The sequence below is a fragment of the Hermetia illucens genome, chromosome 1 (assembly GCF_905115235.1).
Source record: "Hermetia illucens chromosome 1, iHerIll2.2.curated.20191125, whole genome shotgun sequence".
In the NCBI taxonomy this organism is placed as follows: Eukaryota; Metazoa; Arthropoda; class Insecta; order Diptera; family Stratiomyidae; genus Hermetia; species Hermetia illucens.
This window is the reverse complement of record NC_051849.1, coordinates 58,545,627-58,564,541: the sequence shown is the minus strand read 5'-3', so window position 1 is coordinate 58,564,541 and position 18,915 is coordinate 58,545,627. Positions and strand designations below refer to the sequence as shown.

Here is an 18,915-nt window from a genome sequence, read left to right as displayed (position 1 = left end):
GTTTTCAGCTAAAATTTCTCCAAGCAACACGGCCTGTAGCAGTTGATTGCAAGCTAAGGACTCAACACGAATCCCCAATTTGAATTTGTGGCAACATCTGCGACAAGGTGGGTTCTATCCCACCTGAAGGAACATTTTTTGCCACTTGCATAATCAAGGGACACATGACTGCTGTCCTGTCAGTCAAAGTGGCTTGGTAAGATAGGACCTGATGAGTATACCCAGGTTAAGTAAACCCGTCCATCAGGACATATTTTATTCAAATTTTAATTAAAAAATAATAAAGTTTTGTGCAAATGTCAAGAGGTCACAGGTGCATCTTCTCCGTGGCTTGCAGTAGCCAACTGGCTAAGTGGCCTAGTTGACAGAACATATTCAGAAGAGAAAAACAGGACACAATAGTTAGTAGCATTTAAGAATTAGAGATCATCAGTAAATTCAGTAAATTAAAATGGCAAAAATAGTATTTACATAGTATCTCCAGGGAAGGGCAAAAACATGAATACGGAAACTAACCAAAGTAGGAAGCACATTATAATAAAAGTTTTTTAAAAAAAATTAATCGGTCTTTGCTTAAACTCCCATTTTTAAATCAACAATTTCATCTACCCTAATCTTGCGCAACCCTTGTTAATTCTAATGCGTTTTACGGGATTACGGCGTTTTGTATGATTCACTTGGAAATATTTTCTCAGGAGAAACTTCATTTGTGCACCAAAACCATTTCGATTTATAAACTCAAAGCAAGTAATAATATATTTATCCATTTCTTTTGAATTCAAGTTAGATATTTGGGTATGGTTCATTGGAAAAAAAAATCCGTTTCATACTATCTTCCATTCCAATTAAATGAAAAGTTCGTTGTCCTTCAAACAAGTTTATCTAAGACAGGATTTCTTCCATTTCATCTATAATCCTTCACTAATAATCTGAAATATTTTCATTACCGGAAAAAGATTTCCATTCCAATACAACATTCCCTGCTCAAACAAGTAACCATAAAAAAACTTGTACTCACCTCTTTTCTGCATAAATGAGAACAAATCGTCCAAAAACTCCTTCCGCTTCGGATCATTGTTGATCTCGTAGAGCTGTAACAATGTAACAAAAATGCATTTATCACTATTTATCATATGAAGATGCTTCAACAAAAAAGATGTGAACATCTTCTCTAATGATGTCACCGTGAAGTTGCAATACAACATCTTAACTAGAATTAAAATGTATCTCCTCACGCTGGAGAATAGGAAATCCAGAAAAATAATAGAAAGCGGTCAATTTATTATCGCATTTTCGAGACTATATGTGGTTTCAGTGCTGTGGGGAGTGAGTATGTGAGTTCCGACCCTTGTGTGTTGGGCGAGTGAAAAGGTCACGGTAATTGGGAAACAAACAAGCATGCAACAAAGTATGGTACAATAGACAACAATAGATTCCGTCAGGCACAAACCTGGATAGTGAATTGTCAACCCTTGGTTGAAGGATCGTCGTTCTGAGGGGGAAGTCATACTATGTGATCTTCGCACCTCTTCTTCTCAATGATTTGAGGAATAATACATAATTTTGATTTTAGGGGAATGTCACAAAGGTTATTGTATTGTTAGCGCTAAAGGAATTTATTCAGAATTACAATGATAATGCTTTTCCGCATTGTGTCGCTTTTGTTTGGTTTGACATGGAATTCTGTGTTTGTTTTGAATGGTAGATATTGGCTCTCGAAAAGGTGAAGGGGATTAAAGATACATATATTATAGCCAATGAGGTAATTTTATGAAGCAATTATAGACTGAACTCTCGTTCTGTTTAGGAATTTCAGCAACAGCAAGGTATACAACACCAGTTTTGAGGTAGGTAACTGATCTAATGTCAATAACTGTTAAAATTGCCTTGGTTATCTGATACAACTCATTAAACTTAATCAAAAAGAAACGAAATCTCCTTCAATATTTGCCCACGCCCTCGTCACTATTCCACTTCGAAGGGATAAGCGAACTTATCAGATATCGAAACTTGCAAAACATCTTCGCCTGATGAATTCAAGCAACAGAGGTGTGTCAGAACGAAATCAATCAACATCATCTGGCGAGCATCAAACCAACCTTTCCAAATCCAGTTCTATAAAGATGAGTACACACTTAATCAAAATCCTCCAAGAACGCATTAGCATCTTGACAATGAATTATTAAATTTAAAATGTTTCATGAATAAATTCATTTCTTATTTTTGATTTCTCGGCCCATACAAACTGTATAGTACCAGCATTCGTATAAATTTCTGCTTATAATGATGAAGATCATCAAGATGATCCCGGACCGAGAGAGTGTCTGCAAGCAGTGGCGCGATTAGTGATGATCAACAACGGCAGCGTCCGCCGCAGAAGCAGACACGGCAGTAAAACAGGGGCACCAAAGTAAACATACATCACGATATCACGATTTTGATTCGATTGAGAATGACGTTTTTAATGGAAATTAACATATTAATAAAGCAAACAACATTTTACATAGCCACAAGTCATCGTACCCGATGATCAAGTGTCATTCAACAAAAATGTACAGAGGCCTCCCATAGTCTGCGTCGTGTGTGGAGGCCAAATTGGCTGTCATTCGATCAATGATCTGCAGGTCAGCTCTACCCTTCATCATCGGCAGCAGAAGCATCATCCTACTTTCTTACTATGATTGGTGATGTGCCTACTAACTTGAATAATCTTCTCAAAGATCGTGATCGATTAAAGACAGCGATAGAATGTGTTACCGATTTTGAACGTTGGTGCAGTTTGGTGGATAGTCTGAGCTAAAAACAAGCCGAATCGTCAACAACCCTCTGCTTCTTTATGAGAATACAATACATATTCACTATGGACTACTTTTGCAAATATAGCTGCAAAAATCACTTCAATGTAATATGGAGTTCGAGCCCCTCTGCATATAAACTTCCCAAAAATTTGAACCATCGATTTATTAGCGAAAAGTCTACATTTGTTTAACACTAAAAATTCATTTTATTTAACTTCCGTAGAAGCTACGCTTGAGGTATACCATCTGAATCCACCACCGGCAACACCAGCCGCTATCGAGTCGACCAAACAAGGTGTTTCGGTTGTCTTCGCTACCAAATATTTAGAATATGGATTTCAGTAATGAAATAATGACAAGTCACGCTTTTTGACACTTAAACGGTAGCAATTTTAGGAGAGATCACTACTACCATGTACTCCTCAATATACCCCTTGTTGGCGTGCAATTCAAAGCGATCATGTAAACACGATCGAGAGCTACTGTTTATCGGCATCCATCGAATAAGGTGTGTTGCTTCCCCCACACCACACCTCCTCTTCCCAGTCCAACAACTGGACAGTTATTAGTCGTCATCACCATCATCGCAAGTCGTCTATTCCCCATTCAAATATGAATCAGATCCAGATACTTTCTAGTAGGAGAGAAGAGTTTTATCTGTTGTGATGCATGGGAACCTCGTACTTAAGAACGGAGCAGCATCAACATCAATGGTGGCGCTAAGTTTTGAACAGTGATTGGATCCAAGCCAGAAGATGCATTTTCAATTGGCTTTCGGCTCCAAGCAAGTGCAGCAATAATTGTTGGTAATAGACAAGGTCGAGGAATTCTAGGAAATATTGTAAACATACGAAAGGTGTTCTCTTTCAAGTACTTCTTTGCCAGGTGATTGAGTACTTGTCGATTTCGAAAAATTATTCAGATACTGTTGCAATCAGATGCAGCAGGAAACATGATTTACAGAATCAAAATGCATTGTTTCGAGGTAACATGGGAACGATATTTGAAATTAACTATCTTGGGTGGCCTTTTATTGTTCTTCAGGAAGAAATTACTAAATACGGTGGGTTGTGGAGGTGGCTACTTATGCGACTTCAAGAAAGAGAACCTCAAGCCTATCACAGAAATACATCACCGCAGGCTAATTAAGAATTCTATTAACCCCAAGTACTTGTTTTAATAAACTTTCTTTGAATAAATATTCAACGAGAGCTTAGATCAACTGCATGATGGATTGTAAACTGCCTAATTTAAATAAAAGTTAGAAATGTTCTTTGGAGCTCACTTCAAACCTCTTAATTCAAAAGTACAAATAGTCATAAAAGCAAATGATAAATGATGAAAGTAGATGGTCAAGACAATAAGTGCACTTCTATTGAGGGTTACAAATGCCACCAATAGGACGCACTGCCGTTCCTATCAGGGCATGCCACAATTGGTCTCTCAGCTTCAAACAGATACGTGCATCCATCAAACAAACTGATATCTTCTCCGTAATAGAGAAATTTCAAGGATGAATTTTCTCTAATAATGTTTATGTGTATTCTAAAATGCAAACGTATTGATCACCCGCAAGTTTTCACAAGTTACCGACTTAATGGTACCACTCAGTAATTTATGACGGAAAGGATCTATCGAAGAGCGCAACGAAATGAATGAGAGGACGGGGCATCTTTCTGCTCATCTAATGAAGAGCGGAATTGCAATGGGCAGAAAACTGCGATTCTGACTATGAGCCAGGTGACTACCAAGACATTTAGGTCCTATCAGGTGAACTCTAAACTGGTACGGGAATGGCTTGATAAATTTGATACGCTAGACTCGCACAATAAGGACACTGTGGGTTCTAAGCCGTATTGGGTAAGAATACAGTAAATGAACTCGCCGAGAAAGGAACACGAACGCTGAAGCAAAACACTCTTCTGTGGAATCGGGAAGAGGTTCATGGTCATGGCACTAAATGGTGAAGTGGAACGCTTGAAGGAACAATTTTGGGTGAACGTAGCAGGAATGGAACAATCCAGGGTGGTCATGGGAAATATGAACCCAAGTCATCAAGGGAACCCTAGGACCATGTTGTGAATACTGTACATGTTGTTAATAACCTCCCCTCCCCCTTCCAATTAAAATTTGAATAGACACAAGTCAGGAAACCAACAGCTGCACGCTTCAAGTAGGAAAGGTTTTGTATAGCTTTGAAAATAGCTAATCGAGATTTTCCATTTGATACGCCACATGACTATATTCGGTAAAAAAAATTGACATAGACCCTTTAAATTCCGCGTAGAGCAATGTCACTCATCGTATGAGTGGACGTTCACAATTCCAACCTTTTAATCGAATTTGGAGGTCCAATATCCAATGGTTCATTGATATAACCATTTGTGAGAAAAATGACATTATGATAAGCTTCTGTTTTACACAAAACCCTAGGATAATGCTGCGGGTCCTCTCGGGCTCGGATATTTTCTCACTGATCCAATTTTACAGAAAAAAATTCTCTTGGTCGCACTGACGCCTGTGATTGACTTCTTTAAAGTCAGAAAAGAGATTCGTATTTAAGGTTTTGTGTAAAAAAAACCTTATTAATTTCGATTCAATGTCTGTCTGTCACTCCCGATTTGCTCCGAAACGGTTGAATCTATTATCATGAAATTTGGTGGGAACATGTGGTCTATGAGCTTCTTTACATGCAGTAAGTGGTATGACTTTATATTGAGTTCAAGGGGGGCTACCGGTACACATCAAAGGGAGTGTGTATTTTCTATCAGAATATTATCATGTGGGCTATCAAACGAAGGGTACATATGTATAAGAGCCACAAGCCCAAGGCAGGAAACCACAAAACCTTTCACACCTGAAATGTCTATCTTCTAGTTTTCCCATTTCTGTCAAAGGAATATTGCTGTGGTGAGGAAATAGACTGATTATTCAGAAAGATATTTACCTATATCCCCAAATCAAAGACTGGCAGCACTAAGTCGTCGCTCTGGAAGTTTTACTGGTTGCACACTACAATTGCTATATGCGGAAGACTATTAGAGCAACAATCCGAGAAGGCTTTCTATTTTTGTCAAAGCTCTGCTTCAACGGCTGTGAGAAACCTATCGATCCTGAAAAGGATTACTATATCTCCGAAATCTCACATATGAGCATCTTTCAATTTATCGACGGATGCGTGATGAAGTTCAAAGGCAGGTCAGGTGCATATGCCAATGAAATCCATTAAACATGGAATATGATGTCACACAAGAACATTATATATTTACGACCTCAAGGCTTACACAGAAAAGGAAGGAAGTGTAATCCAATCAACTCCTCTTGGGGAAGGAGTCAATCTAGAGAATTAACGCCCCCATTTCGTCACGAAAAAGTACACGTTCGACAAGTTTGTGTAGGAACAAGAAGAATGTGCTAAAATTTAAATTTAAAAATGAGAATGACAATATACTAACTCAGCAGCATTGTAGCTACACGCTAGACCGATTCCAAAGAAGTTCTCTAAGCATCCAATTGTCAATCACCATCATTTACAGAAGCTAAGAAAAAGCGAAAAATAGGTCGAAAAAGAAAACGAATTATCCTACATGTATCAGTGGCTATAACAAAATTACGATTTGGATCGTAGGTCTCAAAAATGACAGAAGGAAGTTCAAATAAATTCTCTTGGTCAACGTAGTGAACTCTTGAATAATCTATACCGAATACACTAAGTAAAAATGATCATTGAATGATTTTCTGAAATCCCAAAAATATCAGTACATCTTCCACTGTCCTGTAAATGAGGCAGAGCGCGAAACTACGATGTCAGTATGTCAAAATGTATTTCAACCCCAACGAGCTTGGACTCCACTATTGTTCTGGGCCATATATCTCAAAGGAGGCTCACTTGTTGGCCACTCTGATGTAATGGATTCCATTGCATAACTTAACCTGCAATAGAGTTGTCGATCTTTCGTAAAGTGTGACCTATCAACTGCCACATTCGCTTTTTAATCAGTACGTTTACTTGTACCTGCCCCGCAGCCAAAGTGCCTAATGACACGGCAAAGAGAAGTGTTAGCGAAGGGTTGAAGCTTTCGAATAAAAGTGGTAGCCACCTTCCCGGTTCCCATATAACACCACAAAGAGGATGCTGGCGTCAAGGTAAATACAATTGTAAACAACGTTTTCTTTGCTAGACAAGCATTGTTGATTCTGCAAAATCCCAGGACTTCAGAAACAACGTGGCATGTATTTACAATTGTATAAGCTTCATGTTGGTATTGAGATATCTATTTTCGAATGAAATTAAACAGCGAACGTGGATCTAGCGCTATTAACGCGTAGAATCACATCGACCCTTGTTCAAATCACAACCAATTTTTTTAGTCCATGTACCCCTCTTTCTGGGCTAATATTAATCGTTGGCGCAACAATCCATATTGGATCAGGGCCTTGAAGTGTGTTAGAACACTTCATTCAAGACCGTAACGGTAAACTACAGGAACATAATACCCTATAGGAAGCAATGTGGTCAGCATTGCGCTCGCCCCGGCCCTAACCACACACATCTCCGGACACTTCATGTTGATATTAAGATATCTGTTTCGCCAGATTAGACAAAACAACGAACGTGGACCTAGCGCCAATAACGTGTAGAATCACATTGCCTCCTTGTTCAAATCACAACCCAGTTTTTTAGTTCATGGACCCCTCTTTTTCGATTAATACTAAAAATTAAAAAAAAAGTTATAACGATTCTTTTCTTGTGAATCTGACGTATTACGACGCCTGTCGCAACATATTAGCTTTTAATAGTTTTAGTTCATCAAGAAAACAATCTGACATTTATCTATAAATGAAGCGAAGCCTTTACCATGCAATACAACCATATCGACTGTGCTAGCTTTGGTTCCTGGCGCAATTTCTACTGAAAAGTGAGGCAACACTTTATCTCCCACCCTGTATTTTAGATTAGTAGCTGCTTCTGTTGTATCTAAGGGAGGGTAGGATACATTAGCTGCATACAGAGCATATTCTCCTCCCATTCAACTTGAAAACTCTGGCAACTCTTCTTCTTATCATCACTGCCAAAACTACCAGGGACTTGCAAAAGAAGTCAGAAGATCTGGCAGTCATACCGTTCGTATCATTGCTAAAGTGCTAATTTGAATTCCCTACTATCAAATAACAGTTTCCAATGCAATACTTAATGAAGGAACGAAGAATTCCTCCTAAAACGATCAAAGAATCCTCTAATATCTATTAAAAGGCAAAATAGAGGGCTGAGAAGCCTCCAGGAGGACAATGGACAAACAGAGGTACTCTATGAACCAAAAAAATCGCTCCTCCTACTCGGAATCAGAAATTTGCGAACCAATCTAGTTCCATTACAAACAAGCGATGGTATGGCAAAAATTAATTGCTTCACCAGGTGGAAGAACGTGGAGGAAGAATCATCTGACGTTTACTACACAAAATCATGATCTGTTTGCTGCTGAAAGTCGACGTCTGAACCAGAATTGAAACATTAAACTATGGTAGAATCCGGGACTAATTTACGTATATGCCTGAATGTATCCACCTTTTAGTTTGAGAAATTGACCTTCAATATCAATTAATCGATTTCAGCTTCCACTTATAATTTGGAAATGCATTATTTCTAGGAAATTCTAAAAAAGTCTATATCTATCTGGAGTTCACCGTCGCAGTAATGACTGCTTTCCTGGAAATAATTCCTTATCTATATCCATCCAAGCCTTCCTTAAATCTGTCTAGCTTCTCTAGCTATCTACCTACATTCCCTCCATACTACCAGATACCTGGTCTACAATAGAAGATATATTTTGAATATCCATGCAATAAATTTTTTTTATTCTCTAAAACCAGTGAATAGTTAGATGAAGTCAGTAGGTTCCTCCCCGAATGACCTTTTTCCATAAAATAAAATTTACCGCAGGCAAAGGAATAGGTGTATATATGTTGGCAGTTTCAAATGTGTAATTAAATTTCTAATTTTTTTCAGGTAAATGTCGCAGGTACCTTATGAAGATTATGAAGGTAGTCAATCTAATACTTGGAAATTCTGAATTGCATTCATGCACAATAACTTGATGTCAAGGATACAGTCCGGTTTAGTAACGTACCCTCAAATAGACAATATTATGAGTTTCTTCCAGGTTTTCGTTTGTTTTGTTGGGAAATACCATGAGGATCAGTCATGACATCCTGTTTTCGGGTAAATGTATTTTTAATGAAATCGTGTTTGCCCGACAAGTATGACTGTTTGGTATTTTGCTTAAGTGTTGTTCTGACTCTTTGAATATTTTATAAAATGTCATATTGCAAGCATATGATAGAAGTATGGAGAAATTTTTGAAAATGCTACAAACACATGATGAAAGTATGGAAAATTTTAACAGCATAGGGGGAATAGGGAAAAGTTATTCATTGTGGCTGATGAACGTTCAACTGACACAATTATGATACCATCTAATGGGCTTAGATTTTTGACATATTCAGATAAAAATTCGTAAAAGTAAAAACTAGAAAACTGGAATCTCTGTAGAAGTAAGACACCAGCAAATTTTCGCATTGTTTATCTCTTTTGGAAATTTTTGGTAGGATTCAAGTATTCAGGCAAATTACTTCTGAAAGGCTTGAGGTAATGATATGCTACCTGCGAAGAAGGACTATATATTCTACCACTGATTTGAGGCCGTGTGTGAGCCCTGAAATTATTCCAAAAAATTGATTCACACAAGAATAAAACTCTAAAAATTCTAAAATCAGAAAAACATAAAAAAGAAACTTATCCTAGCTTAAGAGCACTAGTAATGTAAGAATGTATAGTATTTTAAGGTAATTAGAATTATAAAGTAATATTGTCAATATTGTTAGTTAAGATAAAATTAGTTAAGTTATAGTTAGTTAAGATAAAATTATTATTATTGTAAGTAATTTATAACTAGTATAAGATATAAGTTTTATAACGTTGTTGAAAAAAAAAAAAAAAAAACCAGAGGAACAATAACCAACCAGAGAAAAGATTGACAACAATGTCCACAGCGAAAAGGGGAGCAAAGGTGTCGAACACCAGCTCCAGACTCATCACAGTTCCAAGGAGGCCGTGTGGAATACCTGAGTACATACTTGTGTCATAGTAACCTGCCTGTAATAATGCATGTGATTAGATGTGATTCACTAAGCTAGAAAGGCATACTGATTCGCTTCAAAAGCGAGTAAATTTCTGATGTAATATGATCATAACTGAACATTCACGAACTAATTTGTAAGAGGAACGGTCGAAGATATTTACTCCTGATAATGTCCACAGAAGACTCTAAGTCGAACTGTTTTCGATCAATATTGAAGAGGAAACAAACTGTTTGAAGGTAAGAAGAAAAAATGTGAAATTCAGGAGAACATTTACATGTGAATTAAAGCACTCCAGCAAATGATCATGGCGCTGCTCTTCTCTATATATTATGAAAAATATTGTTTTGAGTATGGCTGAACACAAACTAAATTTGGTGATTTGGAAGGTGTCACTTTGACATCCGAGATCTTCCGAAGAGACCTCGTGATGTTTAACCTTAATAATATTCAGACACTCATATACATATATATACGTACTTTAAGTTTGTTTAATGTTGGTTGGTGGTGGTGTAACGATCAAAATTGACATCTAATCTTTTCAAAATTAATTTCCAATTTTGTAGACATTATTATCAAAATTGGCGCAGTCAGTCAACGTAAGTATTTGAGACAAGGCGCAAAAATAGTATATGGCGCCTTATAAAACCATTCATTTTAATATTTCAGGTAAACTGTAGGGTGGTACTTTAGTTTGGTAAGAAGTTTTGGAAACAAAGCTTGTTTAATATGAACAACGCCATCTTAACAGTTCATCTCTTATGTATTTGGTTAGGAAATATGACTAACCATATTGAGAACGCCTCTTCCCGACAGGAGAACTGTAAAACCTTTTCCATTTTCTGGATGACGACTCATAGTTCTGTTGATCTCTCCTAATTGCGACCTTAGATTCAGTCATTGCAGAGCAAATTGTCCTACGTTAATTAATCAAGCATTGTTTGTGCTTGGGTATCTTTGATCGGTCAGTGTTGTATAACGGAGATTTTGCACAATCTGCAAACTATCGTTATAATTCTTGAACAGGATAGTAAATTGCTTAAGAATGAAATGATAGAATAGAATCTTATGAAAGGAATGATAGCATCGCCATAGAAAAAACTGCAGTATACTATTTTCAAATGCCGTACATCCTTAGTAGTGATTCGTTGCTCTATAACTAACATGGAATCAAGCAGATGTTTCATCTATATCTGGCGCTTCAATATCCTAAACATCGGCCAACAAAATATCAGCTTCATATAGGATATTAGTCTACCAACCGATGACCTCCTACCACACTGGAAACCACTGAAGTGCACTGCGAAGAGAGGCAATGGCAATATCTTATTTGCTTTCCTCGTGAATCCGACGTTAGCTGTTAGGCAATATATCTAGCGTCACCTCCTTCATAAGCAAAATGGCAAATGATCGATCCTTAGCAACCAGGCACTCTACAAGTTAAGGAAACCTCATAGTCGAGATGGCACAGGGCACATCGATAGGGCGATACTCATGGTCAATCATAACCGGAAATCATGCAAACTCGTATGGATCAAAAAGATTTACTTTCCACGAAACCCATGCTGTAAAGCCCGCCATCCACGTTCAGTTCTGCTTGCCAATTACACCTGAATACTTCTTCCAGATGTGTCCCACTCCATTTTGAAAATTTTAGATCTATCGGAGCACAAGTTACTTGAAAACGTATATTTTCAGCAACTGGTTTTTCATCTTGGTCCAGCAAAAGAAAATCAATTCCTGTGGTGAAATCTCTTATCTAAAAAAATATCTACAATCGACCGAACTGACTCGATGGAGACCCTCAGTTTCTGAGCTAGTTCTTTTAAGTTGAAGTGCTGACTTTGAGGACAAATTTCCTTCATACGATTAACTTTACTGAATGATCAGAACGCAGCGAAACGTTAACCATTTGGCGATCGTTTTTAGATGGCTTGATCCATTCATACAATTATGTATTGAATAAAACTGAATCATCAAATTCTGCAACACTTTTAATAATACATACAAAATCCCATTTGGACCATAAAACTTTTCGCAAATTCGTTATTCCCTATGATTACCCAAGGTGAAATTTGCCAAAAATTTGGAATGAATTTGGAAAAAAAATTACGCCGGATTTTTAAATAATGAATTTCGGCACAAGAAGGTTTAGAAAAGTAATTAATACTCCCTTAAAATGTGGGCATCGTCGTGGAAGTCTCCAGCTAACTGCATTATCGTGGAGTTAAAATTAAAGTTCCAAGGTTTTGCAAACACTTACTACGAAAATTGTGTCAATCGAGGAATGATGATTTTCGATCACTCTAGTAAATTCCTTGACTAAACCATGCCCCGAAATTTGAAGAAAGCTTTGTTTTGACAAGTTCACAAGCAGGAAGAAAAATGGCTATACAAAATCAACAGACCAACTCCCTTAGGGTTTTGTCTAAAACTCATTTTTACCAACGTGAAACTTAATGTTGACATCGAAACCAGCAAATTTAGTGTAAATCGTACCAATAATAATAACTAGTTGAACATTATGTAATATCGCTTAAAAAAACAGGAAAAATATCAGTTTTTAGGCGATATTAATTCATACTTAGTATTATCATATGGTAGAATCAGATTGAATAATGATAGACGGTTCAGAAAGGCTTCATATTTCACGGTACGCCCGAATTACCAATACCTCAGAGCTTTTCTTTCTTGAAACGTCTAATTGCCGGTCCTCAACTTGTTTAATTCTCATATATCCATATATGTATGTATCTCCGAAATTCATTGAAAATTGAAGAATGTTTGCCTTATTTTTAAACAAACTCTTTGCAACACTTCGTAGTTACCTTATCTATCAGAAACTGAATTTGGAGGCTAACAGCTAGTCCGGCTTCACTAAAATAACATGGATCTGACTATCAGTTTCCTAGAAATCTTGAGAATGAAATATTCCACAAAATCTTGTCAACTAGCTTCCCCGACTACTGGAACACCTTTCTTCCTGTCTTACTCCAAGGGAAGTCAAAGAAAAAATGAAATCTTTGAGACACCAACATCTAATCTTTCTGCTTTTCCTATATATCAATGTTACCGTGTAATTGTCGAGGTGGTAGAGTTGTCAGTTTTTAACCTTGCGCTCCGGTTTAAATCTCCCATAAATGTTAATTATTGTCTAAAGGGTATGATTGGACTACTAAAAGCCAGAGTTCTGGGACTACAGATCCCACTTTTTCCTAAAAATAAAAATTCAATTGCCATTATCAAAAGGAATGTAAACCCTGACGCCTCGGATAAACATTAATACTAAACATTAGTCACTTTTTGTTTTGTTAGAATCCTTCTTGAGTGACCCAATCGCGATTGGGTTACTTTGTCACGACGACTTTGCCATATAACTTTTCGTTAGACCTCAACAAACCAGATTTACGTCATCATATTCCGCATCAAATGTTTTGGTAAAACAAATTAGCTCGCCAAACCTTTTCGTTAATCATGGATCTTTGCATGATGCATTGGAAAAATCTCTAACTTTCTTTACAACAAATCGGTTTTATCGCTGTGCCAAAAAGCGACTCATCTATGAAGAGTTTAGCCCAGTCGTAGTCTATATTCTCTTGGAATCTCGCTAACCATTTCCCTCAGAAGAAAAGTTTCCTCAAAGTGCTATTATGGGATCAATTTATTTTCAACAAGCTGATACCCTTTTTGAATTCAGGATCCAGGTTTTCACTTCAGACCACATTCTCGCATCTCGGCCTGTCTCAAACTCACCAGATTATTTTTCAAAAGGAATTTGACAATTATCTTCTCCTGACGTTTCGCATGTCTCTTAGTTGATATTTCCTACGCCCTATATCTATTAGCTAATCTGCTTATAAAAGTCCTTCGTCACGCCATAGTTCCTTTATGGCCGTTTATTTCCGTTGATTTTAATGTTTTATCGGAATATGTTCCAACCGAGTTTTTAAAGTGAAACCCCATTCTTTTTAATCATGCACAAGTAAGACTTCCTAAATAAAACATAAGATACACTTTACACTTTAGTTACTCCCAAACGAATGAAATTCTAGGTTAGACCGGAAGAATACCGCAGAAACTACAAAAATAATGCACCCTCAAAAACGGAATGAGGTAAATTGACATTTGGCTGAGAATATTAAACGTTCCAAGCCTCTGCCTCTGTCGTTGACGAAACGAATGTTCAAAACGAAGATGACTATTGGAAAATTAATAAGGAGTTTGATTTGGCAGGGTCTAGAAGCAAACAAGTTGCATGGAACCGAAGTTGCCTCTGAAGCGCTCTCAGAAGCGGCCTTGAAGATTAAATCAGTCTATGATGTTAACAACCGATTAGGAATTCATTTGTCTCTTTTTAAATTGGAGCTTATTCAATAATGGTGAAATGTATCAAAGTTATAACTTGCCATATCCTTCTGCACCGTAGGAAACCAATTGCAGAGCCTACAAAGTGTCTTAATTGTCAAGAGTTTTGGCATACTTCCGAGCATATGTCTCACATGGAGTGAATTTTACCTCGCAAGGATGAGTCCTCTGCAACCACTGTTCTCTATTCTACAGATAGATATGTGCCTACTAAAGCCAAACCTCTCCTTTAGTATGCCGATGATGTGAAATTCAAACGCCCCGAATCACCAGCAAATCCATAACTAGCTTAGAACCCATTTCGCCCCAACAATGCAAAACTCATCGAAAATTGGACTCTGATGAATGTAAACGTAATGTAAAATTAGAAGCGTTTCACGCCAACTACTGACTTATTACGCCGTTAAATGTAAGATAATACAAAACGACACATTCTATTAGATGAAGCCCGCGCATGACAAAAGACTGGAAGTTCTGGATTTCTCACCAAAGATCATATCGAAGTTTCTCAGAACTAAACGAGAGTTGAGGCGTGAATAACAACAGTTTAAATTGCCAAATTCGAAAAAGCAATAGCTAGAAAATCTCTAAAATGTTTCCCTAAATTTTCAACGCCTTTTCCACCTACAAAGTATTCCAGTTGAGATTGGTAAAGAAACTCAGTACGCGGATCTTGCATGAGTCATCAGTTCAATTTCGGTTCAAAACTAGAGAAGGAAGTTTTAACCAAACGCAAAGCTGAGGGAGAAGAACTGAAATTTGCCGTTCAAAGCTGCCGAAGTGTTAAGATAAGGACACATCGACTGCAAAAAGCTTCTTGGTATCCGCCCCATTACGAGCAAAATCTTGTGGAACTACCAAGATCTGGCATCATGCAACTGACATTCTTGCTTAAAGTCTTGATTACCCTCCTAAATGCTGGAAATTGTCGCAAATAACGATGATCCTGAAAAAGAAGGAAGAATCTAAGGCTTGATACATTCAATACTACTGTAATCGAAAAGTAGTAAGACAATTGTATTGAATCCTGGGCATTAGGGATAGGGATATTTTCTTTTTTTTTAATCTGGTAAAACCCTAACAAACATCTATGTCAAATTTTGAGACCTTAGCGTCAGCGGTTAATGTGGAACATGTGTTTCAACAACAAAATTACATTTTTCGATTTTTATAATAAGAAAATTCAAAAAAGGAGTTGCATAAAATATTCATTTAAAAATGGTTTTTCGACTACCCAACCAATGAACATGTTGAAAAAGGCATTTGGTGAGAATGTTTTGTCGAGAACTAGTGTTCCTGGTTGGTACAAATTTTTCAAAGAAAGCAGAGAACGCGTTGAGGATGGTGAGCGTCTTGGTCGTCCTTCCACGTCTACCGATGAGACCCACGTGATTCAGATCAAGGATTCAGTGCTCAAAAATCGTTACTTGCCAATTAGGGACCTTGTTGACGCCACGATAATGCACCTACGAACTCAGCACTGGTTCTTCCTAACTTTCATCAAAAATTCAACGCATATCGTACCGCAGCTGCCCTATTCCCCAAACTGAAATTGCCACTTCATGGACATCGTTTTGACTCGATTTAGGAGATTCAGACCACAGCGCGATTCCGAAAATCATTTCCGGAGGACTGGAAAAAACGTTGACATAAGTGCATTGCATCCGGAGGGGATTACTTTGAAGTCGACAAAATAAATTTGGAAGAATAAATAAACCGTTTTTGTTTTATTCAAAAATTCTTACTACTTTTTGATCATAGTAGTAAACCAAAAAACCTGTTCCTCTGGCTATTCGCGAAAATACTACTATCCACGTTATCAATGAAATTATTTCTTCTCATCAGATCAAGCCCAGGGGAAGCCACCGTCTAACAAATTCACCGGTTAGCCTTAAGCGGGTCAGTTTAGTAGTTTTTTTTATTCGTTGAAGAAGCCGTAAAAAAACCGTAAACTTCAGAAAAAAAAGTTTAACAAGGCACCAAAAATTTAGGTTTTAATATTTTTTAATAATCCTAGTTTGCGGATTGTAGTTAAGTTTGTACGTTAAAACGCCGTTTACTTTTTTCTTTAAGATGATCACAGTGCCATCTAGCGAGGCAGCAGAAAACATCTTTTTTGGAGATGGGTCAATAACGAAATATGCGATCGGATTGGAAAAATTACTATGAACGCTCAAAATATTAATAAATCTATGGTGAAAAATTCGTATTTGTACTTTTATCAAATTCTTCACAAAAAATTTCTAAAAAAAAGCCAAAAAAAAAGGCCTTCACACGGGATGACCCCCTTAATCTACAAAATCGAACCCTACCTATAAAATCCCTGGATTATATCTGGTAAGCTGGGTTTTCCAAATGATTGTTAAAAGGCCTTTATGATGCAATTCGTTGCACGTGTAGCAGTTCACAGAACACATATTCTCACTAGATTTCGTGACGATAGCTCCAGCGGAGCGAAGTGAATCTGGTGTGACAGGCGGACAGACACACAAAACCTTGAAAACATTCTTGCTTTTTTGCTTTGATTCAGAGAGAAACATTATAGGATGTAGTGTAAGCCAGTCAACAAAACCACAAATACTCATGGTGCTAAAATATTGCTTCATTTTGATGAGACAATTTAAGCGTTATGTCAAAAAACTATCTCTCATGATCGCTACAAAAACATGGACTCGAGGTGAAAATTATGTGAAAAACTTAGCCCGCGGTGGAATTTTGCGGGCCTTCCTATCCCTACGTTTCATTCAAATTCATATTCCGGGCCTGGGAGAATCCTATCTTTCCAAATTCCCTTCGCTAGACTTGATACTACAGAGTAATTGCAGAGAGCACAAATTTGATCTTCCAATACAACAACTTTCGATCAGTACTGGATGTACTGATCCTTTAATTATTTTACCGTTTGTGAAGTCACACAACTCTTATGAGTTTTCCGAAATATTGACCAATTCGTAGATAACCCAAAGCCGATGAAGTATGAACATTTTAGCAGAAGAATTAGAAAAAGGCCCTAAGATGCAGGCTCAAGATTGCGAAAAGTTGTATAACAATTATATTCTGGTCATTCCACTTCCCCAACGAAACAAGCTCCAGGACAACCCCATTTAAGAAAAAAAAATATCTGGTGGCAAAAATTCTTCCACTAAGTAATAAACACATCAAAAAGACAAACCCAAGCGCAGAAAATTGACGTCAAATAGGAAGCTTTCCCACCATCAACACGCGGAAAACAGCCTTCTCGGTGTTTAATTAAATCATCACATTTCTACATCTTTTACATTAAAATATATAAAATAAACATAAATCGGCTAATACCAATATGTAAATACGCACGGGTGTTAAACAAGTTACTATTGTTATAAATGCGCTAATAATGATCCTCCCAAAAATAACGCACATTTTTTCTTTGAATATTTAATCAATATATTTCAGACTGTCACATGCTACTCGTGTCTTGTGTCTTTTTCACAAGTCCACGTTTGAATTATAATACAATCAGCTTCCTTAAAATTCCCAAGATTATTTATTGTAATCTAAAAATAAGCCGCGGCGGAAAAGCGATCAACCATTATAAACAACAGCAAAGTATAACCTACACCAAGATTACTGTAGTTGTAACTGCACTGAATCATAGATTTGGGTCGATTCCCAGCTTATCAATCGCAAGGCATCTCGCGGCAATTACCATCGCCGAAAAATTTCATTTTATTCTGGGGGCACATAGCAAGGCTTGAATGGAATCTTTGTGGGCAAACTCTATGTATTGCAGGCCGACACTCATTTCAATAAGTGATTCCATATACAAAACAGTAAGAAACGGTGATATTGGAGGCATATACGCCAGTACATAATGTAGGAATTATCGTGTCTCGAGACTTATCTAATTCATACTGCCGGGCTGGAAACATGACCAACACAGCACCAAGTCGGACACAATTTAATTCTTTTCCCACTTGCAATCAAGCGTTTGTGTAACCAAGGAATTAGCAGCCAAGTTTGAGGGCACGCACTAGCGACATTCATGCGAAAAAAACATTTATTTATGAGAATTTGTCCAACTCACAATTGAGCTTCTGAATTTGCAACAATTAGCATAGTTACACGGAATGGAGAGTGCATTAATAGAAGAACTTTCCATAGTTTGTCAAAACAATATTGTCCGAAGAGTTTTTTCTCCTAGGTCTTTCGGGCAGGTGGCACGAGACGTGAAACCAGCTAGTTGCCGCCTTTCGCGACTAGTTAAAAGTATGTTACGATTATATAATGTTCCTTGATTTCATTCATAAGAAGAAGAAGTTAATTGAACTGCGACGAATCCTCACTAACCTCTGATATCAGACTATCCATGGGAATCATATCGCCAGCCGTCCCTTCAGGGCCCAGCATCAAGCCACCCAAGCACAGTTTCACTGCAAAGCTTTTATGTTTAGTACTTCACTGGCCCACTTCAGGCTTCACAACCACTTGAATCCTTTCGCACCAAAACTCGGACACAGTTTTCTAACGATCATTCATAGATATCTCAAAAAAGATATCAAGATTGAATCAAAAATCGCCACGAAATCACTCAACAACAGTCGAAATCACGTTCCAAACCGAGCCTATCTAACGGCAG

General features: G+C 37.4%; 1 protein-coding gene across 2 annotated transcripts in view; it reads right to left on the bottom strand.

The window, feature by feature from the left end:
- LOC119661661 (protein dead ringer) overlaps nt 1-18,915 on the bottom strand; it is a 219,741-nt gene that overhangs the window by 84,942 nt on the left and 115,884 nt on the right. For both annotated transcript variants that reach the window (XM_038071094.1, XM_038071095.1), the window contains exon 6: nt 1,019-1,091. In XM_038071094.1, coding sequence (XP_037927022.1) covers nt 1,019-1,091 — 73 coding nt within the window. The remainder of the gene's footprint in view (nt 1-1,018; nt 1,092-18,915) is intronic.